Source organism: Hetaerina americana, unplaced genomic scaffold, assembly GCF_022747635.1.
Source record: "Hetaerina americana unplaced genomic scaffold, ioHetAmer1.1.p SCAF_1, whole genome shotgun sequence".
In the NCBI taxonomy this organism is placed as follows: Eukaryota; Metazoa; Arthropoda; class Insecta; order Odonata; family Calopterygidae; genus Hetaerina; species Hetaerina americana.
Genome location: NW_027286069.1, coordinates 81,094,375 through 81,120,913, shown reverse-complemented (window position 1 = coordinate 81,120,913; position 26,539 = coordinate 81,094,375). Strand labels below are relative to the sequence as shown.

Genomic DNA, 26,539 nt, shown 5'->3' with positions numbered 1-26,539 from the left:
CCAAAGTAGGTACATGATGAATGAAGTGATAGGGGGTTTTCCAAAATAAACCTTATAAACACACAATGATAAGTTAAGGGGAGGTTCAATGCAAAGGTGGATGATTGGAGCACAAACTACAAAAAATGAGTGAGCATATGGAAAGAGCAAACGAGTTTTGCAGGAGTTGTAGTTTTTTAGCGGAGGTGACCGACAGGTAAGGTCAATTGCGCCACTAGGGATGAATGGGAAAGGAAGGGTGGAGAGAGACCCGGGGTTGGCATAAGCCTGCTCTTATCGAAAGGTGCCAAGGGATCCGCAGTTAAATGTCCCATCCAACTGACATTGTACTCACTCAAAGTGCTCTCCACAAAGCACCTCAAGTAAGGTTCGGGATACCACTAAAAATATTGGTTGTCCCCAGGACTTGAACCTGCGCCCTCTTGGTGGGAAGCCTGTACGGTAGCTACCACACCATCCCAATCCCCAGTTTCATGGGAGAAATGGCTTGGTTCTTCCTAAGACTGGTTTAAACACAAGGCAAAGGTACACATGAAAACTGCCCTAACTTTCTGTAGCATAGATTATATTATGGTTCACCGTAAAACTAGGAACAGGATATTTTCAGGTTCCCAAGAGAGTATTTGCATTATTTTTTAGTACCCATAGTGTAATGCCAAATTCATGTGGATAAATAAGGAAAAAGTGAATAGAAATGTGGAAGAATGCAGAAGATTTAACTGGGATGGCAAGGAATGAGTACCTAACCCAGTTAAAAAAATTCTGAAGGGAAAGGGGATTGGTACAGGAGGATGATAGGTACATTAAAAAAAGGCACAATGAAACCCACAAACCAAAGAGGAAGAGCATATTGGAAAAGGATGAGGAAGCCATGAATTATAGGAAATGATGAGAATTATACATTGCACTACATTATCTTCAGGCCACATGAAGATATAGTACATTGAAACCAGGCATGGATTAAATATCTAGCGGAAAAGTGCTACTATTTGTTGATTATGCTTGAATTCCAGCACACCATGCCTGAAACTATGAAATTTGTTAATGGGATAACATTTTTAGCTTTCCAACTTCAGCATGGAAGCACCTACATGAAGTGAAATGGCCTTTTTGATTTAATACCATTTGATTTTACAATCGTTTTTAAATAAGACCTTCATTAGAAAAAATACATATCATACATGCTCTTCATTTGTTTTGATACTCTGTTTGAGAGACTGTAGCAATGTCATTAGTGACGAAAATTTGTATTTCAGAAAATAAACCACTCAATTTCTTTAGCAGTTGGGACACATTATTATTTCATTTGAGTTCATCAAATCACTTTTGTCATTAATGAATGATCCAGATGTTCTCAGTCTTTAAGATTGTTTGATCACGCTTAGAATATGAAACTTAAGTCCAGGGACTGCCACTCACTGAATGTAACTCTATCTGAAAAGAAAAGTAGGCCTGAAGGTCGAAAGAGAGATCAGCCAGTTGAATTACCCTGCCATACAATGCACTTGCCAACCAAAAGGTTTAATTTAAAAACCACACAGGAAATGTTTTTCATGTTATTTAATTGAAGTTTTAACGTGATAACTTTTCTGCAAGTGCATTTTCATGATTAATAATTGGTATCCTTTTCAAGAGATGCACAGTAAAAGAATATGAGTATGGCACAGCTAATCGAGATTTCCTGAAACTTGAATAATCATGGGAAGCAAATTCAAATTACTAGCTCTCATAAAATTGTTTCTACTTTATTAAAATAAATATGAATTCCAAATTGATATCAATGAACCAATACCTGACCCACAATATTTAAGACACAGGGCATTGGTTTATCATACCCATGAAATAACTTAAAATCATACAAACTAGAATAAGATGGAAAAACAATCACATGCCAGTGACATTAATCTGTGGTGCACTAAATAACTTTTATTTAGAGTACACAAATGATGGAAATATTAATAATAAGTGCGGTACATGAGTGCAAGGCCCATAAAACCCATGATCTACATGTTTCTATGAAATGTCCACAATTCTAGCATCATTAAAGAAACATGGTCGCCCAATAAATGAGAAACACACAAATTTCACAAGTCTATTAACATAATACACTAAATTCTGCACCAGTTTAACCTGTTTCTTACATCATGTGAACACAAACTAGTCATAAAAACTAATAAAAACAGATATTTATCAAAAAGTTCACTTATTTCATTAACACCCTAGGAATAGCTTCCAACTGCTAAAAGCATATGAATTAGCACTGCTATTTCCAGGGTGGAGGTGACTCTCAACAAGGGAGGGTAGAGGAAAACTTACCACTCCAAGTCATCAAAATTCCTTTTCTTGAAAACTCTCCACATCTTTTATTTATAAGACTAAATGGAAGGTTTTACGTAGACAGACAAGCACACACTTAAGAATACACCACACTTGACACACTTATCAATTACTTGCAGCTGATGTCACTCAATTCTTAGTTCTCTCTTTCTTCACACTTAACACACAACCAACTCAATAACTTACTGACATAAACCAACATAAAAATTTGATCATGGGCACCAATAGAAATCAGTTGCATTTTTCTTCACTCTTGGAGTCATCTGCACATTCAAATAAATCATTCTCAGGGGCTTACCACAGTTTCAAAATATTTTCTATTATTTCATCACTTGCCGAAGCACATTTCATTCATTGCACTCATGAAAATTTCTGACACCATTTAACACATTTTGTATACTTATGTTTTAAAAAGATTGGGCATTATTAGTTAGCAATCTTCACAATCAAATTTGTGATTTCATGATTTCAATAGAATTAAGGTGACTGTAGATCACTAACTAACAAACTACAAAATTTGTTAAATTTGATTTGTAATTCCTTTTCACATAAATAAAAATATCCATTTCACTCATTTCCTATAAACTTGAAATTCTTAATTCTATAACAGACATTCACTTTCTTTCCCAAAGTAACTATTTACCTAGTTGTCTTACTTAAAAATAAAGTAAAAATAGCAAATAGGAAAATTGGACCTAAGAATATGACAATGGGAAAATGGTGAGGCAGTTTTGAGTGTGAAAAAAATTAGAATACATAATCTGGTCCAGCCATATCAATAGCCCACCGGAACTTCTCACGTTGTGTCTTGTTATAGATCTTCTCAATCTGCACATTGTGTTTCTTACACCTGAACAAGAAGAAAAATCATTTCAATAATAAAGTACTTTTAAAAAACATGCAATACACATGTCTCTTAGAATATTAACAAATGAATTCGCCTGAATTATCTCAACTGTCCCTCCACAGCCACAGATTTTCTACATTAAAAAGGATAGTGTTCTGTGAGATTCAAGTTTGTGAAGTTGTATGGTGTACTGAGGATGTGTATGTTTTAATTACATATTTCACACAGGTTGAGCATGTTAAATTCCTAAATTTGCATGCCATTGAACATAGTACATCTGTTTTAACTCAACCAGGATAGCTCATGGCAATCTTCTACAAACTTTCTAACACAAAAGTGAAATTCACTTAAATTAAAAATAGTCAATTGAAATAAAAAGTTTGCCGAAAATTGTTTCATTTTTTTGGTGACAGCATATAAAATTTTCATGTTTGTTTCAAGAGAAACTTGCAATTCAATGAAGTCACTGCATATGATAGAACTTACCACAGCTCAGATTAACGGAAAAAAATTTGGATGGAAAAAATGTGTTTTACCATTGAAAGAGAAAGCAAAAACACTGACTTGGACAAGAATTTTTTACCAGGTATCTTGGAGAACACAAAAAGGAAATATAAAAGCTCTAGCATAGTTAGGACTCAACAAAGTAGGCTACAAATGATTTTTATTATTCAAGGCATTGAATGAATTTTTTCTCTTACCATGCAACAGATATGCGAGGATCGAGATAATTGAGCTTGGAAGTACCAAGGGCAATTTCCTTGTTTTCATCTTTATCTGTGGCAAGTACTTCCAATTTTGCTAACTGATCCCGGAGACGCTCTACGGCTTTCTTCTTTTTATCTGCTATCCTGTAATAATAGAAAAAATTGATGTTGAATAAAATAATGCAGCTGAAATATACACCTTTTAATTGATGCTCACTGAACTTTCAGAACTTATGCATAACTAAGAAGTATGATTATTATCAGTAGCATGCATATTTTCACGTTGAGCCTTTAAATCCAAAATTGTGGGTGATGAGTAAATAATTTGCAAGATTTTCTACCTTCCTGGATACATTGCTTAGGCTTACCAAGGGCAATAAAGATATTAAGAAGTATTGCTAGCAAAATGTGTTTTTATTTTTAGACCTAGCAGCAATGAAAGGGACCCACTTTGAAATAGAGCTAAAATATATTCATGCCCCAAAATCCACTGTTCCCAGTTTGTAATCTAGTGCTCAATCAACTATGCATTTGTTGCCTCTCTAACACCCAAATATTTTGTTAGACAGTCAATGGCAAGCCGCAAGTTTCCAATTAAAAAAATATGGCACCAAAGCATCCGTTACATTATGGGCAAATGGATTCAGGAGGGCAGTTACTTGTCCTGTATCTTAACATTGCAACATATTGGAATTGACAAACCTTTGCCATACACAGACCACATCATACAATTAGACTCGTATCATCATTTAGCCTAAAAAATTGAGGCACTTAGTAACTCATTCCATGATCCATCCATTGCCAAACTTTCCGCTTTCTTAACAGAACTTAAAAGGAATTAAATCGAATTGGACATATTAAATGTGTTAACATTGACAATGCTTCAACTGAAGGAAAAAAAATAAAAAACAATATTAGCCATGCAACCTATTATGACCCTTCAAGAAAAAAAACATGAACAAAAGTGGTCCACATTATATTTCATTGGGAGATTTTCATACACATTGCAATGGGAAATCTTTAAGAGGAAGAAACCAACAAAGCTCCTTCATTATAATCAATAGAACTATACACACATTCAAATTTCTTTCTCACACAAAACCCTAGTGGATATAAATGTAACCATACAGTGAACTGCAATTCAAATGTTTACCTAATGATAATGTAGCCTCGACATGAAAATGTGAGCTGCATATTACACTAAAAAAATGGACAACATTAAGCGTTCTTGGGGCAAAATTGAATAAAGGTTTCTCGTAATGTAGGGTTTTCTGTGACATACTAGGTGAAGCTTACAGTTGTACCGGTGGTTAAGTAGTCAAGTGTGTTCAACCAAAATTTACCTTAATTAAGAGGATAACAAGCATAATAAATATTTCACACTGTCATGCCAGACATGGTTAATTAAATTTAAAAAAAATCTATGTAAACCCCTAGTAAGACCCCCTTATATTTAATAGATGAAGTAGCATACAATCCACAAGCATCCACACAGTCCTTAGAATGAGTATAATTGACCGACCCAACAAATAACTACATAAGAGAGCAATCTGTGCTGGCACACTCACATGCTTTCCTTCTGGGAACCCCTAGCATATTTCTTGGCATCTTTGTATTGCTTCTCGGCTTCCTTGACTTGCTCCTTCTTTGTTTCAATCTTCTTCATCAGGTTCTCCATTGATTTAGCATGAGTTTTTGGCACTGATCTCTGATGGTTACACAGAATGGCTACAGCACGATTAGCTCGATTGTATTGGAGGATCTGACATGGTGAAAAAAATGATAATTAAATTGGGTTGAAAACAATAATAAAAATTACATAATACTCCAACTGCACCAATTTGCACTCACTTTTTCTGGAACTGAAGCATCTGGGTCTGTCAATTCATTTAACTGAGCTTGCAGCGTAAAGGAGGCATTGAATGTCCTGAAAACCTTGGCTGTGAGGCCTTCCATGAGTTCATTCAGATGCTTGTTCAGAATACCAGTCTGAAATTACAGAAATCACCTGAAAAACCTTCCTTTTAAAGAGCTAAAGTATGCCATACAAATAATCATACTCTTTGTCTTCCTAACAATAGACTTAATAATTAGTGATTGGATTGTTAGCAGAGTGGTTTCAATATAAGCAACTTCATTAGGATTTTATTTATGCGCAGAAATAAATTCCATAAAAATGATTAAATAAGCATAACTACTAAACTCTTATTGGAAAGTATATTGTAAATGAATATTTTTACATGTCTGAATAAATCCTGTTTTTCGGCATATTATTCTCTATTATTATTTTCTATGAAAAATTAGACACTTCTCAATTTATCAGCCACTAATACCCTGAAATAAAATTGTTATGTAAATATTGAAGTATACATACATTTAACCGGTCAAATAAGTCATCACCAGGGGCCTTATTTTCCATGAATAACTGGACATTTTTGAACACTCTTTTCTCCACAGGAACTTCATTATAATAGCGAATTGAATCCTTTCCAAGGAAGTCAAACACAACCACAAACTGCTTCCCTGTAAAATAAAGTTATTGAGAAAATAAAAACTATGTCGCATACTTCCTTTTTCTTCCTCACATTCATTTTATAACAATTACCATCTTTTTCTTCATGCAACTGGATGTGCTCCACACGCAAAGAACAACAACCCACAGTATCTGCCTGATCTTCATCTTTTTCATTACCAGCCCTAAGGGCAAGCTAGGAGGAGGGAATATTGGTTAAAATTTCAAACTTTCACATATCATGATTTTTCCCATAATATTCAACTACAACAAAAGCAGTTTCTGACCATGACTTCATAGTAACAGCTTTAACTATTTATCAACTCATTAAAAAATGAAAAAAAATCAAAGGAATCAGCCTCTCAATACACTTTTTAAAACTCAATGAGAACAAAAATTAATTACCTTGTCAATGAAATACAGAGCAACCGCTCTTTGTCTAATACGCATTTCTTTTGATTTCCAGTCTTCACGATATTCCATACGAATCTTATCTATACTCTTAGCCAGTTTTCTAGCCACTTCATACTTCTGCCAATCTTTTTCTCCTTTCAACTTAGATGATGGGTTCAACATAACATATTTATTTTGCCCTTGCACATTTTCTGTCCAACTTGCTAACCAGGTAACCTACATTGGATAAAATAGAGGATTATGAATACTGTCCCCATTTAATCTTTTCAATTTCAAAAAGAGAAAATTAAATCCACATATCAAATTCAAACCATAAAAATAATTGAATTCACAAGGGAAAACATTGATTAGAGTACTCTTTAGAAGTATAAGCACACTAAAGAACCATCTTGGGAGATATGCTCGGACTAATCACTACTGAAGACTGCATGGCAATCAATGGTTTCAACAGTTACATATTCATAATGACTTGGTAATTACACTAGTATCATGTCGAACTTCTTTCCAACGATGTCCTTCTGGTGGTTTTGGGATGTTTGAGTCCTTACTGCAGTTGATGATCACATCTTCAGGCATCACTCTCCTCTTTAACATACCCATTTTGGGATGTTCCCCACGACCTCGGAACAAACCAGGAGGTTCAATCTTGAAATTTCCAATTCTTTCTTTATGTCCATCAATTTTACAGAACCCGTACTCTTCCGTTATCTCATCATTCTTTTCCTTAATTGCCTGTAAAAATGTAAAGAATGGGTAATAATATGTACCATACAACCTGCTCATTTCAATCTCCCTTACTTAAAAATATTGTGCAATTTCAGGCAATGAGCAATCCTCGGCGATAATCCTTAATTGAACGTCTAAGAAAAGGTCTCCAGATTACGGGTTGCGGTTAAAATACAAGTTCTTTCACCAGCAAGTGCTTTACAATGTTTATTCTTATAAAGCTCACCTTCTTCTCTTCCTTTGACATATTCTTTCTCTCTTCAGACTTCTCCTGGAAATATGCATGCATATGTTTAAAATTGCATTTACTTAGATCGGTTATGATCTCCTTTTCTTTTGATGTCATGACCCTACGCCAATCTTTGAAGAAATTCGTGTTGAATGCAGGCTTAGAAGTGTAATCGTGATCCAACATTCTGGCATAAAAGGTAGCGACCTCTTCAGCCAGTTCAGAGAGCTGCATTTCTTTTCCTAAAATTACAGAATTAAAACGATTAGGATTAAATAAAACAAAAATTGAAATTACCAGTACGAAAGACGAATTATCCAGAAGTATAGGTTTGGGAAATAAGATTAGATATGGTGCAATAACGCGACACCTTCTCTGCGAACCAAACACTTTCCGAGGAAATATCGTCGAAAATTTTTGCAACAAAATGAACACCAAAATGTACGCGTGATTTGTAATACACACTTAGGTAAACGCTCAGCACCAAATTAGTCAACGACGTTACACAAAAAGATTTCATTCGATAGTTATACATTTCATTATTTAAACTTACCGTCATAATAGAATTTAACACTACTCGGTATTCTTTCGTAATCGGGTGCAAAAACTGGTCCTTTGTGTTCCAAGAAATGCCACTTAACTCCATCATCTCTTTTCTCTTCTTCCCACCTGTCACGAAGAGATTAAATTTTTTTTAACTGTATCAAGTTATTTACAAAACATTTTCTTCATGCCATACCGAGCTTCTAATATCCAAACCGAAGTCACAGAGTTAGGACTTCCACTAGCTAAAACTGAATGGCAACGAACGGAAAGATGGGGGAAATATGTCCTACGCCGCACAGATTTACATACATAAGCTCTCCTAAACAGCAAGTTCCAAAATACAAAGGTAAAATTCATTTTAATGGAAACTTAACCGAACAAGATTGAAGCAACTTCGAAACAGAATATATCAGCTGTAACCGCCGCCATCTTGCCATAGTACGTAATATGAAAAAATTATCGATGCTCATTTTTCAAGCACGGGTTAAGTTACCATGATTTGAGGTTAAGTTTTCTACTCCCAATACATCCGGGGAGAAATAATTTTTATTCTAGGCTGCTGATGATGACAACGAATTTCAACAGTGCTCATTACTTTTATTCCAGGTGAAAAGAAACAATCGAAAAGTGCGATTCTAAACAAATGACTCTCGGAGAAACGCATTCTGCTATCATTTAAGTAGTTCAATTTTCCATCAGAATTACTATTAAAAAAGAATACAGAATTGAAACTCGATCTATTGGGGTTTATTCTCCTGGATATTTAACTTCTCTCGGGCTATTCGCCGGTGTGCCATTGCATATAGTGTTCAATAAACATCAACGTGGTCAACAAAGTCAATGAGGGTACGTTACTTCTTTACATAAACGATTTCACCGTAGTCACGCGCTGAATTGTCACATAATAATAATATTAATTCGACAACAAGCCTGGATGATGAAAATGTTTTAAATTAGGTCGGAATTAAACATACGAAATGATCTCACATGACACTGGATTCACCCATTCATTTTCCATTTTTAATATTAATAATCTAATTAATACGCGCTAGCTGCGCATCCTACAAGACAAATAGTGTGCACTGTTGGTTGGTTAACACTAACTGCAACATATCAATTATCACGAAATTAACCATACATATATTTAGTTACATATGCACGCACATATCTTAGATTAACCTTCAGCATTGAGATACCATGTAGTCTTAAGTCAACATTTAAGAGAAAAGTGCATTGGGAAAATAATTTGCCATGAACAATACGATTGGAAAGTCATAACGCTTGTTAATTGTTTACCGTAGTCAGTCAAAATGCACAACACAATTGAAAATTCTACCAAATTTTAAGTCAGTTCAGTGTTAAGGTTTCTACTGGCAAAAAACTTCAAAGCTGCTGGCATTCACTGGAATTTGTGCTGCGTACTGACCTATAGGTGATGAGTGACAGTGCTGTGCATCAGTGGTGTCATTCATCTAAGGGTGGAAAAATGTTCATGCCCATGATGAAAAAAGTGGCTGCCCATCTGGGGTGAACAACAAACTGATTGGGAAAACTGACATTTTATGCTACCTGCACTCGGAAAAAAGTTTTCCACAGACTTATATGACTCTGCTTCATGGTATTATCACAGAAACGTTATGCTATCACATGCTTCGTGCTTATCTTGATTAGGAACTACTCTATGCCATCATGAAGTGTCTGCTATCTCAGGCAGCAGATTTATGCTGAGCAAATTTCTAAACTAGTTCAGAGCTATGAGTTATGTTAGTATCTGTTTGGCGAATATTTATTAAATTAGTAGAGATGCACAGTTTTGAGATTTAAATAATAAATTTTCTGTATCTATTCCAGTGTATTTTTTATAGCCTGATGAAGGTTACTTTCTGGACAGGCAAGGGAATTTATGAAATTTATCAAATAAATGCATAATTTACTATACTTTTTGGTAAGGAGGTTATTCATGTTTAGGCGAAATAGAACAGAGAAATGCTTTAATGAAGGTGTTTCAATAATTGAAATAAATTTACATTTTATTATAACTAAATAAAATTCTGAGATAATGAAAAACTACTGTATGAGGTTTTCCTTGGCCCAGAAAATATTTTATTAAAGATATTACTTCTGTCATCAATACTAGCCAACTTCTCTTTTTATTTAATATCAAAGTCAAGGCCGTAATGAGTGCAACTTTCAGCAATAATCGTCAACTGGTTTTCGAGTGAAAAAAAGACTACCAAAATGGCTTGGCTGCGCTAAATAATTAGGCATCTTTGGAAAAATCTGATATTTGCTAGTAAGGACCTGACTTTACAGGAAGGACAAAGAGTGTCATGAATATGTAAATGAAAATCAAATCCATTTCCCAATTTAAGCATAAATGTGGAGATGTATGAAAAAATAGCAAAGACAAGGTTAATTGTATTTGGAGAAATCCATGGAATTGCTTCATGCGGAGATGAAATGTGCACCTTGAGCTTTTTCACATAATATTCATTTGACAAAACAGGTTTCCATGAATATCCCTACACCCAATTATATAAATGTTATGGGAAAAATGTAATTTATGCTTTTCACTTCAGTGAAATTAATAATAAAATAACATTTATTCAATCCTCGGAGCCCTCAATGGTTTGTTTAGTATACACAGATCTAACAAAGTGTCAGCGGTGAAAACACATGCCTATCCTGTGTGTTCATATACCTAGTACAGCAGCAGTAACATCTTCACTTTGGCAATGAGAGGCAAGTTCCCTAAAATCAATGAGAAAGTGGGTCACTGATTGGCTAAGGACTATGCCAACTGGCCTATTTAAATTGCTGAAATTAAGTATATATTCTCAGTATCAAAGATATTATAGAAACTTCAAACCTGTATTAACTACTGAAGCAATATCCATAGCACAAGTAAGGGTACTGATATAAACCTGATCAGCTCAATTGGTTATTTGTCAATGGAAAAACCTTGAGCAAGGTTTTATCCTACTTGCTATGACTAGATGCACTGAGTCAGATCAGTGGTGCAACGCACCATTAGCCACCAATACACTACAATGCAAATGAAACTTTCATTTGGATTTCAAGAAGCTTGCTTGACAGTTAAGGGATCACTCGGATGTAGAAGAAAATGTCAATGAAAAATGCATCCACTGAAAGCTTAAAAACTTAGATGCAAGTTTGATGTAACGAGACTGGTATCTCCATTAATGAAAGAAAATATTTAAGGTTGACGATCAATTATTAAAACCTAACCACAGCTATGGAACATATACCTGTGAAAATTTCAACCTTCCCAGAAAGTAACTTCCATTTATCCTATTACCTTTAATTAATATTGAATTACACTGAATTAAAATTCATTGGCCAACTTACCATCTCCACACTTCTTGGTTTTCCTCTTTCTTCTTTCCCTTTTTGGGACTTTCTTGGCTGGCAGGTTCATTCTTTATTTTATCCACTTTTTTAGCAGACTTTTTGGCTGGCTGTAAGCAAAAATGTCATTGCATATGTTAATGAGAGAACTTTAAGACATGGAATTATGAATTTAACAGCCTCCTGGGGCCTGTTACTTGAATTTCTTGCAATTTGTTAACACTGAGGCCTGATGACAACAATGAATGGTGCAGCATTATTTGATTAGAATACAAATTTGGATGTTTTATATTATATTTGACTATTCAGAGATCTTGAAGCTTTGAGAAATGAGTCTCTGGTAGTTTTCAGGCAGAATTATTCTTCTTGCACTCAGTTTGTAGAAAAGTGAAACAGCATATACTCACAGGTTTCTCATCATAATCATCCACCATCTTCCGCTTCTTCTTTCGCTCTGACTGGTCTTTCTCTTTCTTCATTTTTTTCCTTTCCATCAATGGAATGTCATCATCAGACTCATCCAATTTTCGTTTGGCCTTTTCAACAGCAGACAAGCGAACAGACTGTGAAAAATGAAGTATCTCATTAAATTATGTTCGCAAGGAACATTTTACCATAGCAATAAGGTGGCATATCTAAGAATGATACGAAGTAAATGAAAACTAATTAATATAAAAAGTGCTTCTATCGCACATTATGACCTATAAAGATGGATGTTAGTAAATTTTTAAACAAACCTCTATTTATGATTAAAAAATAAATTAAAATAAACATATTGTGAAACTATATGATCATTTTCTTTCTGCACATCTAGTATACACATATTCCAGCCCATCTCTTAAGTTTTATACACATAGTTTTCCCTTTACATGTTTAATATTGAATATTGTCTCTTCTTGATGAAATAAAAACAATTTTTAGAAAGAGGATTTACTGAAACTTACTGCCAGTATCATGAACTCACTCAGAAGGGGAAACAAATAAAAAAATTGGAAGATATCTTAACATATGAAGGGAATAAACATAAAATTTCACAATAAAGACAACATGCACACAAAAAAAATCACCGTAAGAACTGATACTCCAATTTTAGGAAATGATTGTCAAGAACAGCAGTGAACTCCCAAATTTGAGATACTCAATTTTAGAATATAAAATATTCTGGAAGCTCAAAATTTGGGCCTCCAACAGGCTGAAGGAATCACTTAAGGGTCATAAAATCTGTTATAGAGGGGCTCTCAAATGGAGATTCCACTGCACTTCAGGCAGAGACAAAGAAAACTCTACATTTATTTTAACATCTGAACATCATTGAAGTAAATACTAAAGACAGCAAAATAAAATGCTGGAGAAACTGTGTATTAAATAATGAGGGATGGATCAGGTCCTACGATCAAAACCAAATTAAACTTCATTCAACGGGTACCAGTTGGTAGGAAGCATGTTGAACTACTGAGGTGTACCAAGAGAGCAATAGAGAATTAAATGATGAAATTCTTATTACAACATGGGGATCAATTTCTTCCCAAAATGATAATTTTCATCCTCTCAATGCCATCTTTACTATCAAAGTCAACACCTAAAAATGTAGAAAAGCAAATAAGTGGCTAAACAACAGAAAATGACTTTTAATTTCATGAATCTTAATGAGTTTGAGGAGAATCCACAGGCCATAGGTGATAACAATGCCTTTAAAGAAACTGGTAATCACTGCAATAGTAATCAGTACATCAAAAGAAGGGCACAGGCACATGCAACTGCACATGCAGATCACAACACCACAGGTGACAATAAAATATCACTCCATCCAACCTACATACCGGTTTCAATTGCCTTCCTGACTGAGAAGCAGACTGTGGATTGCAAAACATTAAAAAAAATGATATCAGCAGATGAACTATATTCAAGGGTGTCGAGATTGATCAAATGAATGAAGTTAAAAGATGAGAAAAGCTACTGTAAGCACTTGCTCCCCATAAATTCTACTCTTTTCTTATGGGCAAAGAGAAGACTCTATCAAAAGTAACACTGAAATTTCTTACCGGGTTTTTCCAAGTGGATTCACCCATAAAAAAAATTCCAGCCACATATATCCATACAATTATTATGATGGTATGATTTGATTAATGACAAAACATTAACACATAAAGTGGAATCTTAGGATAACAGTTTAGAGTATGTCTACTAACCAAGGCTTCTAATTGCAGAGAAGGATTTGAGCCTTAACTGGATGCAGAAAATTTAGCCTGATTCAGGAAAGTTGCCTCCATGAGAGAGATGATTAATTTTATGGCAATGTATACTAAATGATTCAACAATTAAATCATACAAATACGATACAGAATGCAGGAAATGCCAATAAATGACCACCTAGCTCAACATCCCAATATGTGAATGGAGCATTTTCTTAAAAAAGTTAAATCTACCGAATAACTTCAAGAAATGAACTAATTTGGACTTGATTAGGAATCATTATTAATATCCAAAATGACAAACCGATATTTAACCCTGACAACGAAAATGCCAGAATTCTGATCCTTAATAAATAGTATAAGTGAATAATTCTCTGTAACTGTTTCCAGTATATTAAAAAACATTTTTGATGAACATGAATTTGAGCATCATAAAGATAAATTTGGGAATTATCTACCATATTGAACATTTTTTGCCTAAATGTCTTTTGAGTGATGGTTAAATGAACATATGATAATTTATAGGTTTCAATTAAAACATTATTTGCCTGAATCTTCATAGGAGAAACTTATAACTTCAAGAACAGTGGAAACTCGCTTAACAAGCAACTCGCACGGCAAGTAATTCACAATTAGTGTCAGGGAGAGAACTCCCAGTGGTGGTGCACCAGCTACATCCCTTGGTGTTTTTATTACATCTTCGGATTGCTAGTGATAACACATTTTTCCAAACTTGTGTTCAGACATTATGTATTGCCACAAAAAAGTGGCATGACAGTTATAAGAGAATAAACATAACAATAGAAAGGAAATATAAAATCATTGAAGAGCAAAAACAGGGTGTGAGCATGGTAGCTCTAACATGCAAATACGATTGTTCTACATTAGTAACTTGCACGATCTTGAAGTACGTAGACAATTTTAAGGAGATACATTCTTCAAAGGGAGTGACAAGAATATCCAACAACAGCTACATATTCTAAATGATGTTGAAAGATTGATTCTCATATGGACAAATAAAAAGTACCTGCAAGTTGTCCCTATTATTGAGAATATCATTTGTGAGGTGAGAGTAAGTTTCATCAACCTCGTTGAGATGATGCCAGGATCATTAAGAGCTAAATAAGTATTTAAAGAGGCCATGCATGGCTTGAGAAGTGTAAGAGAAGAACTGCCATCCACGGCATTGTGAAGAAGCAAGCTTTGACTCAAATACAACAGAGAATTTCATCAGTGACTTCAAGAAGTTCATATATTCTGATGGTCACTTGCCCTTAAAGATTTCTATTGTGACAAAATGGGTCTCATCTAGGAGAAGATACCAGTTGTCTCATGCTGCTACTTGGTACCAATGCAAATGGCATTTGGAAATGAAACTGCTGCTTGCTTACCGTTCAGAAATTTCATTAGCCTTCAATGGCATTTCAAGTTCAGAAGAGCAGGCTAAATGTGATGTAGAAGCCATGGGAAATTGATGCATCATACCATATGTATGAAACATCATACTAATAAGGCAGTGGCTATATTCACTACAAATTTATGTAATGATAATGCTGGGTTGCATTTTTGCAATATTTCGTAGTGCCAGACAAAATGAATGCCTCCAGGCAGCAGTGTTGTAAATAAGAATAAGGAACATATCACAAATAATAAACTTATTATTTACATTAATTTCTGTTTTTACAAATGGAGTTTCCATCCAGTTGGTTTATTCTGCGATAGAAGATGATCCACGATTCTAGTAAAACAGAATAACTAATGTATCATAAACAATTATCTAATTATTTGAATTCTTTTTTGTTTATACAAATCAAGAAGATTAATTCTTTCCATATAGAAGAAAATATGAAGATCCGTGACCCTAAAAAATGCATACATAACTTTCTTTGTTACATTAATTTATAAGTGAAAAATTTACTCACTAAAAAATGGTTTTGCTGTACGAAAAAGATTTTAAAAAGAATTATGCTTGTTGCAAGAGGTTCCACTGTATATCGATAAGAATTAGACTAAGTGAAGGGTCTGGACAGGAATAGTGCAAAATTATGCCGGGGCACAATGATTCCATCAGTAAAGTAGTCTCTCCCTTTACATATTGCATGTATGAAGAGAAATACTTCAAATACTATTTAGTCATAAAATAAATAATCAAAAACAACATTACAACAGTTGGAATCAAAGATACCATTTCATGATGAAAATGCTTTGAAAATAAAGGAAACTTTAAATGGTTATTCTAACAAAATTCAGTGTTAAGGTGTTGCATGCATGATGACAGGAAACTTCCATGAAAATACTTGAACATTTCATAACAGGAATTGGAAGGCTATAAAAAGTAATTAGTAAATCATGAAATGTTTTTGAGGCCAAATATTTTATTACATGAACATTCATAATCAGCTAAGGAAATTGTGCTCTTACAGTTAATGGCTACTAATGACATCTATATACTAACCAAACAACGCATACAATGTATTTGTATCAATAAAATTTATTTCAGCCATTTCAAGGAATTCAAAAAATGATTATTTGTTTTAAGTACAAAATTTATCATTTGTGGTTATCAGCAATCAGTATTTACTGTCAGTGGCTTTACATTAAAATTTAACACCATAATTGGATTACACAGTTACTTGTGCAGGATTTGGCAGTAATCCATGAAAATTCTAAGAATGCATTACAGTTTCTAGAAAAACGGAAACTTAATGACATAGCTTCACCTACCAGTTTGAACTGACTGCAATTCTCCAACAAAAATTTTGAATTTATTAGCCATTAGCTACATAAAATAGAAATCAACCTTCCTCCAAGTTAAAAGGCTCAAATTTCAGGACCAAATTTGCAGGAAAAATTTCAATGGGCTACATAACATCATATTAGAAGTGGTGAGGGTAAAAAAGGAAACTTTACACTTCCACTATAAAGTGGAAGTGTGAAGTTTCTTTTTTACCCTCATCATGAAGTAATTCCGCGAAGTTAAACCTGAAACTGTTATGTTCATATTAGCAGTGGGTCAATAAAAGTGTGGTTTATAAGGGTAGCTAGTTATCTTTCAATGCAAAGTTCTGCATTAAATTTCTCAAATTATATAAAGTATCAGCTCTTTTTACCAAGAATTAGCATTCCTTAGATGATTTTTTTTGGGGAATCAGCCATCAACGGTGGCTTTAAATTCCTGTAAGTGCACATTTATGTTATTATCCCTGACAATTATATTATGGTGTGGTTATGTTTTCACAGTGCACTGCCAAAAGATAAAGCTGTGATGAAACTAGCATAGTGAGTTTAACTTATCAAATACTAATTGGTACGAATCATAGGATGAATGATTATCTTACCAAAGGAATTTCATCTTCACTCTCGACCTCCTCCTTCACTTTGGTTGGTGTTTGGAATGGAGAAGGGGCTGTCATGGGTTCTTCTTTCATCCAATCAACATCCATTGACTCTTGTTTGATGTCAATTGTATCCTTCATCTCTGGAATCTCCTCCTTAGGGATGACTGGAGGCTTGACCTCTTCTTTTACCTTCACTGACAAGTCACTTTGCTCCTTTAAATACATGAAAATTTGTGCTGTCTCGTTACAATTTTAATTCAACTTAGCTTGAGCATCAATTGAGCTTCAGGCTATCAGATTTCATAATGAGGAATAAATGCCACTTGCAACCTTTTTATTCAACTAAGAGGCACCACATGGAGATTTTTTTGCCATCAAAGTGGCCCGGCAATATTGAATGGAAAGAGAACCTTATGATAATAAGAATTCAAAACTTGAAATATGTCTGAGTTTTATTTGGAATGAAGAACTCATTGCAATCAATATATTAGGCACTGGGGGGACAAATCACTCATTTCACAGCAGAGTATCTGCTAAAAATTAATTAAAATGCTCAATAGTCAGACTCAACCTGAATTGTGGTTACAACTTATTATACCAATAAATTTTAAACTTAATCACAATTCAAATTTCTAACTTAATCACAACTTAAATTAAGGAAAGGCTTATGGTTCCAAAAGATTTAAAATAGTAAAAGATTAAAAGCACTGAACTCTTGACAGATGAGGCAACATTTTTAGGAAAAATATACATACCCAATAAGCAATGGGCAGAACAACACAATAAGAATTATGGAAAAAGGCTGAAGGCACATGTACATTAGGGATTTTCTGAACCATTTGTGAGGATTGACTGAGAAGTAAGGGGTAAAAAAGGTACAGCATACATAAAAATGATACATAAAAAACAGCCATATTTTCAGTTAGGAAAAATTGAGTTAATTTCTAAAATACAAGGTTCACCAGAAAAATCATTAAAATAAATAATGAATTATTTCTTTCTATCACTATGAAGTCAAAACAATTATAATATAACCTTACTAAAACCCTGCAGGCTAATTTCTGAACATTTCTGAGCTTAGGAGTGGCCACTGGTAGTTACAACAATACGACATTATAATGTGCTAATGCATACATAGCTTATATCTACACAATACTACTCAAGCCACCACAAGTGCATGTGGTGCAGTGTTCGGACATTTGTAAGCCTTTGCATAAATATTCATATATTACGAAGAAAATTTGACAGCAGTCAAAAATTTGTCACTGACCATTATCCCATGGGATTTCTTTATAATATTCAGGCTAATGACTTCTGTATTTATATACTGCAGCCAGTGGTACCTTCTTAAAGAGCACAAAATATGTGAATTACTTACTAGCCCAGTCAAATTGTTTGTTATATTAAGGAAAATCCAAACTGTAATAATTTTACTGCTCCTACCCAGAATCATGAGAAACGCCTAAAATATATTCATTTTTAACCAGGAAGTTTTCCTGTAATTCATCAAGTTTTTATTTTCCAAATTCATAATAATGTGATTGCACTGTATCCAATTTGGAGCACTGGTTGTCAGTATCATCTAAAGTGAAATAAACACGGTGACACAAAGGAAGTACACCTACAAGCTGGCTTACCTTCTTTTTCTCTTTCTCTCTTTGGTGATTTTTATCATCTCTACCCTTTTCCTTGCCTAGAATATAAAAATACTTAGTCATTGCATATGAACCGAAAAATATTCAGAAGCATTAAGTACAAAATAACATTAATCATGTATCCCATAACTGTTTTCTCCTTGAAGGACTTCACCTGAGGTGATACGAGCATCAGCAATGCAATTACTACCAGAAGTTATGTGAGCAGTTGAGAAAAAGTTTGATGAATACTTTAACTCAAACTTCAGTTCAATCCAACTTAGCATTGCAGTATACTGAAAAAACCAGCTTCACATCACCAATGATTATTACATGACTGGAATGGTTATGACAGCATGTTTATGGCAATATATTAAATAAATCTGCAGATATTTAAGAGTTCTTTTTCAAGAACCTTGGAACTAGTGTCTCTCAGCATCACGAGGCCTTGAAGGTAGTAATTTGAAAAAAAAACACTTGCCAGATGGTATAGAGCCAATTTTTATGTGCATGCACAGAAATATGAATTAGAACAGGATACATGGATATTTAAATAATTTATCACACATAATGGGCTTGAAATAAACAAATAACAGGATATATTAACTGTAACCCAGAGATAAAAGAAGAACTATTTTTACTGATACATTCAAAACAAACGAGTAGAGCCTAACTCAGGCAGCTAAGCTCATGAAAAACGATATTTACATTATGTCAATAGTTGAATATATTGACTGAAGGATACTTCACTCTACCATGACTTCACTTAAAAACACAAAAAGTAATAGAAATACTTTAAAGTTACTAAATGGGAGTAGTGCATAGAAATAACAATCATTACTATGATAAAAACTGATACCAATGCAAGCATTGAAGAACAGAAAAACCCAAATGTGGAAAGTCATTCCAACAAGCATAAATGAGGAATACTTTGACTAATCCTGACCCTGTATTCCAAAGACCTTAGGGAAAAGTAATGAAGATATTAGAAAGTAGGTGATAAAGGATAATAGTATCGCATCAGAATATGGAGAGCTGAAACTTTGGATAATTTCAAGAATCACAGAGAGATATATCTGCAATGAATAAGGATATCTGAAAGATGGCAAGAAATGTTTTAATTTCCCATTGCTTTAGTTCTTTTTCAGCCCAGGAAAATAAAATAAAAAATAATGAATTGAGAGTTAATAAAAGACTGTTGATGGTTTCCATAGGTTGAAATGGCAGCAACAGACTTTCGTGGTTGTACTAACAGAGAGGCAGCGCACTACAATACAACGTAATGCCAAAACAGGATATCTCACATATTATTTAGAAGTTGATTTTACTTACTACACTTGCTAAAAATAATACCACCAATGGAATGCAATAAAAATTCATTAGAGATCACATCGTAAACATTAGAAAACATTCTATTTCCTTTGATCACATTATTCCCATGCAAACTGCTAGAGCCATGATATGTAATGGGAGTTATTCTTTTACTCATTAGACATAGAAGACTAGCATTAGACTTCAGACCATTTTTATTCAAAATAAAAGCACCCAAGCAGTTGGATTTAGCATTAAAACCACCTCAATAATTATTCCATGAACATAAAAATTGACATATATACTAAAACCGAAGATAACTAAAAACAAAATATATAAAGGATTCTGCAAATGGTTCCCCATCTTATTTCTTATTTGGCAAATCACAAAATTCCAGGGAGAGTACAAGTACAAATACATTGAGATACATAAAAAATAACAAAACTGATTAATTTTGAAAAATCCTTACTTTTTTCCTTTTCCTTGTCCCTGTGTTTTTCCCCACTTGAATGCTTCCTGTCTGGATCTTTATGCTTTTCCTTCTCCTTTGAGGACGATGAACTATGCTTTTCCTTTGAAGAGCTGTGTTTGTCTTTCTCTCTGTGCTTATCCTTGTCACTTCTTTCCTTAGTACTGCTGCTTGAACTATGAGATTTCTCCTTTTCCTTGCTGGAAACCAATTCACAATAACTATGAACTAACCACACTAACAATGCTGTCAACATACATTCTTAATTTACATGAATCTAATGAAGTTTTCTAAAAGAAAATGCTACACAGTTGATAATGCCCTCAAGATACAGGGATTTCCATGAAGGTAGAGAAAAATACTACTATTCCACATGAAAAGGTTTATTATTTTACACGACCATGGTTTCAATGATGCAATCACAATCAGGGATTTTCATGAGCAAACCATGCTCACCCAGGGTCTAAAATATTTCCCTGTAACATACTCATTTCAAGATTTGTCAGACATTAAAATGCTTAATTAAATTCTTGTATTTTAAATTAACACACTATAAATCATACTCAGGGGCTCAACAACATTTAGATTTTCAGAATTGATATACGAGCCTAAATATATGATATAATTAAATAAATAATTAAACAATGCCATGACTTTCAGTTTGCAGTTAAGCCACAATAACTTAATATGGAGTATATACTCCTTAAAAAGTGTTTGGATCTGTGAAGAAGTAATAACCAAAGCACTTATTTATTCAAGACGCAAAAATTTACAGAACAAATTGAATAAACGGATGGTATTACCCCAGAGTGAACCCATTAACATCAATTCCGAAATTACCTTGAACTTGAGCTTTTGTGTTCCTTGTCTTTGCCTGATAAACTCCCACCACCACTGGAACTGTTGGTTTTATGTTCCTTGTCCTTTTCATGAGATGAAGAATAAGGCTTTTTTTCATCTCTGTGTTTCTTTTCCTTGTCTTTATCCTTACTGCTACTGCTATGTTTTTCTTTATCCTTGTCCTGAAATACATGCATAAAAACTATAATGATTTCAGAGAAGAACTTGAGGTATTCACATTCACTATCTGCTGATTACAACGAGTCGGAGAAGGCAGGGCTGACTCAAAACCTGTGATGAATCATTTTCTGTTGGATTGCCATCATAGATAAGTATGTGCCTTCTGACCAGAGTTGAAGTCAATTGCTGACTGACTGAGCCTATACTCCTTGACTGGCATACTTTTTGTAAATTGGGTTAATTTAATTAATTGCGATGGTTTTTGTGGCATATGTACATCGTATTATCTGATTCATGAAATTAGTTCACACAGGCATGGAAAGAACACTTGAATTGCATGCCACTTGGTCTGATTTTATCACTAAAATAAACAAAAATATACTGCATCTAGAATTCTTAGTTATTTTTAAATTTACACTAAAATTTCTGGAGAAATTTTCCCTATAATCTTTATGTATTTACAATTTAGCTTTCTATTTACACAATCCTAATTTTAGAGATGTTATAATTTACTGGAAATGAAAACTTCAGCAGCTGATGTATTTCTAATTTAACCTGATCGCAAATATAAATACCTGCTAAATTGGTAGCTTTAAATCAATTGCCTACTAATTAATCTCTGAGAAGTTTAAGTGGTATTCAGATCGTGACCACTCCAGTTGCTTTTCTACTATTTAAGCTTGTAATGTATTATCATTTCTAAATGAAAAAAATAGTAATTTTCGCTTGTACCAGTTAGGAATTTGTCATGATATTATTCCATAATTTTTCAACATACATTTGATTGAGATTCATCCAAGAGATAGTCATAAAATAAGTTACAGCTAATGTGTAGAGCCATGATCAGCTGACAAAAATTGCACTTCTATCAACCTTAACAGGTCTCTCTTTATCCCAGAGCGACATCTTTAATCTGTAAATGCGTAGAGATGGAAAATGAGAACAAGTAGTGCAACACAAATTATGTTCACAAAAATGCATTACAAATGCATTTTCACTCAAAATGCATTTTCAAGTTTTGAGTAAGTTAGATCTTTATTTAGATGAAATAGAAAATTTCAAATTACCTTTAAGGGCACATTTTTTCACTAACGGTTCCAGAAGAAAACTATCAACCACAATGAAATTTTAATGCAGGTGCATATACCCACATCTGCACACAATTCCAATGAAAAGAAGCAACCTCATAGAAAGTTGCCAAAAATGGATACTTTTAAGATCTTCCTCTGGAAGATATTAAATCTCAATATACAAAAATGCATGACTCACAAATATCTCTTTACAAATTTTTGCGTCTAACATTTGAGAATTAATGGCACAAATGTTATATAAATATGTAATTGATGACTGTGACTTAGCATACTTAGTGACTTAGCATACTTAGGACTTAGTGACATTTCATGACTGTGACTTAGCATATTTTTCACAATGTAAAAATTTCCACCTAATTTCCCACACCTTTCTCTAGATCCAATCAACTTTTTTTCTTCATCATCTCTTTCTCACTCCCAGGCCTTAATGTTAATTTGAAACTACCAACACACAGATCAATACAGGTAACGTTGCTCTTACAAGCTATGGGACAATGTTCTGATCATATTCTGTTTAAAGTGAATGTAAAACCTGTATTAAAAACACACCAGTAACTGTACTGTAAAATGGTCAAGAAAACTTGTAATGTAGTCAGAAACATGTTGAAGAAATTTTGCGCAAAAAATTGAAAGCAAGTTACATCATAACTATTATTTTAACCTGAATTGACCTCAACATCCTTTTGAACACCTATTCAGAGCCTTACTTGAATGCTATACTGTCATGTATGCTTCTTTGATACATAGAGATACTGAATGGAGTGCCCTGATCAAGGTTCACATTTGCACAGCCTTACAACATAATGCAGCCATTGGTCATCACTACAGATGAACTGATAGCCTCTAATGTGATAATTTAGCCATAATTGATTGTAATGCACGTACTTGAATAGTCATATACTCTCTTACCCTGGCTTTGAAATTTGGGTATTACTAACATCTAGGACATGAAGGCCAGATAATTCCTATAATTTACAGGCAACCATCATTCCGCTATCCAGATTACTATTTTGATATGAATGATAACTAAAAACAAATATTTTGAGCAAACACAAACTTGACTGCCATGAAATTGATTGAAAGCACCATGGGATATATTTCAATAAAATAAAAGTTTGAAATTAGGCATAAAGAACACATGGGGGTTAAAAAAATGACCATGTAAATGACAGCAAAAACAATAGGCAAAAGATAATTACCAACATACACAGATGATTTAATATTATTCACAGTTTCACTTTCCGGGCGATAAAAAGGTTTTAGTTAGACAGTGCAAAATAACTCAATGACAAGAATTTGTTTTGTTTCCTCAGATCTGCATTTAATTTATACATTAAAATATAATATGATACAATTTTTTTATGATAAATATGAAAGATAATTATCACCTTAAATGCTTAATTGTGATACAAATAGAATTACATGTATATTATAGCAAAAAAAATCATAATTGCAATTCACCAAATAGAAGCTTGTGAGTTTTTTTGCATAAGCACCAACAAAATAATCCATATGCAGTAAGTCATTTCCTTTGCATCAATGAACTACTAGAGAATTCTATAATTCATCATCAAGTCAATCCAAAAAATTGATTGAAATTGCTTAAGGTAACTTTGGTCGTGTCAGTAGCAAAACCAAAGGTAAATTAACGATGAAAATACATGGAAAGATAGAAACTATTGAAAATAGGAAACTACTAGTGTGAATATCACACTTCCTGTACACCTACCACAAGTGCGGTTAATGTTTCCTTAACAGAATCAAAACTAATTGAGAATGCAAAACCCTTGGGCAAATACATTAGGCAAAATATATCCTTCCCAAGTTACAGGAATAAAAAATGAATAAGATTACTCGTAGAGTACAATCATTGAATTACACTAACACATATGTTGCAAAAATAACCTGGTTATCTTGAGAATTCTTTTCAAAAAGTACTCTAATGTGTAAACTAAGGCCGATGAATCATGAATGCCATGTGCTTATTCAGTTGTTATCTTTTTACTAAAAATATTAATTAAAGCAATGTTTTGCTGCAATTCAGAGGTTATTTTTCAACTTAATATCCCCACAAAGCAGCGAGTAATTTGGTATTATACAATAGATACTTCATAATATTCAATTCATTTCTATGAGAATATTAAATTAGTGGAAAATGGAATGCATACCTTACTACTGCTTGAGCTGTGTTTTTCTTTATACTTCTCCTTGTCTCTACTACTGCTATCTTTGGTATCCCCTTTGTGCTTATCACGGTGCTTTTCCTTTTCTCTATGCTTGTCCCTGTGCTCAGACTTGTGCTCTTTTTTGGCATGCTTCTCACTATAGCCATTGGAATAGCCATTCATCACAGCATGACCCTCTGCAAAACAAAAATCACATTCTTTGGGCTCATAAATGCTTTCAGTTTTTCTGCATAATATCAATGGTTAAAACCTATTTGGGAATTACGGTCAATCCTATGTAAAAAAAAATTAAAACCGCATTCTGAACTTCACCAAGGGTGAAGTATTTTCGGAGGCGATTCCCGGCCGAAAGAACCTATTAAACGGAAAATTACTATTTTAACTCGACGCTTGTTAAATTACTCCGTTTTAATGGCTGGTCGATGAATGTTTCAAGCAACTATAATGCCACTGGCTTTCCAAAGGAAGTCTTCCTTGAAGAGGAAATTTATTCAATTGCTTACAAAATGATTTTTGAGAAGTTGATGCCATTCCGTAAAAAGAAACTGGTACAATTTCCCACTACATTACATACATAAACGTAGTTTGAGGCCATTTTCAGGCTCGCATATTGGACCAGGTCATTGATCTCATGTGGTTCTTATAACGCGCTGATAACTTAAACAAAACAGATGCATGCACTTATAGCTTTATGGCAATGCATTACGCTGTATGTATTAGTATTTACTAGGTTAATACAATATGTATTTTGTAAATAGTTAAAGAGTCAATTTGTTTCAGCAAGAACCTATCAAACGATGGAGATTGATTACATGAAGTTATTGTTCCTGGTTTCAGTGAAGCACACTGCCTAAGAGAACTGAAAACCTCTAATTAAATGGCTTTTGAAATGGCATTGCTTTCTATTTTAATTAATCAAGAGCTATGGGGAAGCAAACAGAAAACCAGTTGAACACTAACTAATACCAATCATTCGCGCCCTAAATAATTTTTTCCACACACTATGAAAGGGAACTTTAAAATATACGACAGCTGAAACAAATGGCTGTATTAGAGATCTGTGCTTACCGCTTGTCGAGTGCAATCCCCCCGAACTTGCATTCTCCTTCGGCTTCAAATCCTGCATATACAATTTTCGCAATTAAAAATTTCAAATATAAACAAAAAAATGACACGAATAACAGAATAAACAAGCCCAATTGGAATACATTTATCTCAATTAGACCCCCACAGACATTATACTCATACGTGGGACTTAGTCTCCAGACGCCATATTGGGACTTAGAAAATTTTCGTCGAATACTCAGCTGAACGGCTCATATCATAACTGCACATAAAATATATTCACTTGCGAAAATATAATAAGAAAACGCTTCCAAGTCGAAGAAGCTTGCAACTTACCGATATATTTTCAGATCTATCCGCAGAATGCATACTATCCATCATCAAACTGGTCATCTACCTACTTCGCTACGTAGGTATGAGATGGCGACGGATGCGGTTTAAAATCTAAGTGCCACAAAAGATGTGCTGCGCATGCGTCACTTGTTCAACCTCTTATGTGTTGCGGAAATTTGTGTCAATTTCCCATGTTCGAAAAAGGTGTCAGCT

At 33.9% G+C, this 26,539-nt stretch overlaps 1 protein-coding gene across 3 annotated transcripts; it reads right to left on the bottom strand.

Annotated features, from left to right (window-relative positions):
* Window positions 1-1,729: 1,729 nt before the first annotated feature.
* On the bottom strand, window positions 1,730-26,448 carry Top1 (topoisomerase 1). 3 transcript variants are annotated; one of them, XM_071592092.1, is made up of 20 exons: window positions 26,330-26,448; window positions 25,997-26,048; window positions 24,911-25,104; window positions 21,472-21,653; window positions 20,632-20,831; window positions 18,855-18,910; window positions 17,218-17,430; window positions 13,508-13,540; window positions 12,095-12,250; window positions 11,688-11,797; window positions 8,326-8,441; window positions 7,770-8,014; window positions 7,298-7,549; window positions 6,809-7,033; window positions 6,497-6,599; window positions 6,266-6,414; window positions 5,743-5,880; window positions 5,460-5,653; window positions 3,886-4,035; window positions 1,730-3,187 (listed from the first exon to the last, which is right to left on the bottom strand). In XM_071592092.1, the coding sequence occupies exons 1-20, from the start codon at window positions 26,384-26,386 to the stop codon at window positions 3,085-3,087; spliced, it is 2,928 nt and encodes a 975-aa protein (XP_071448193.1). In that variant the 5' UTR covers window positions 26,387-26,448; the 3' UTR covers window positions 1,730-3,084. The 3 variants fall into 3 exon arrangements, with proteins under 3 accessions (XP_071448193.1, XP_071448202.1, XP_071448210.1); XM_071592101.1 differs by lacking the exon at window positions 13,508-13,540; XM_071592109.1 differs by lacking the exons at window positions 11,688-11,797; window positions 12,095-12,250; window positions 13,508-13,540; ... (5 more) ...; window positions 25,997-26,048; window positions 26,330-26,448 and adding an exon at window positions 8,512-8,737.
* Window positions 26,449-26,539: the final 91 nt, after the last annotated feature.

Coding starts and splice junctions, on each gene's coding strand:
- Top1 (XM_071592092.1), bottom strand. CDS start 26,386: ATGACCAGTTTGATGATGGATAGTATGCATTCTGCGGATAGATCTGAA. Junction 5,654..5,742: donor ATGCTTCAGTTCCAGAAAAA/GTGAGTGCAAAT, acceptor TCACCATGTCAG/ATCCTCCAATACAATCGAGC. Junction 4,036..5,459: donor GGTTCCCAGAAGGAAAGCAT/GTGAGTGTGCCA, acceptor CTATTATTACAG/GATAGCAGATAAAAAGAAGA.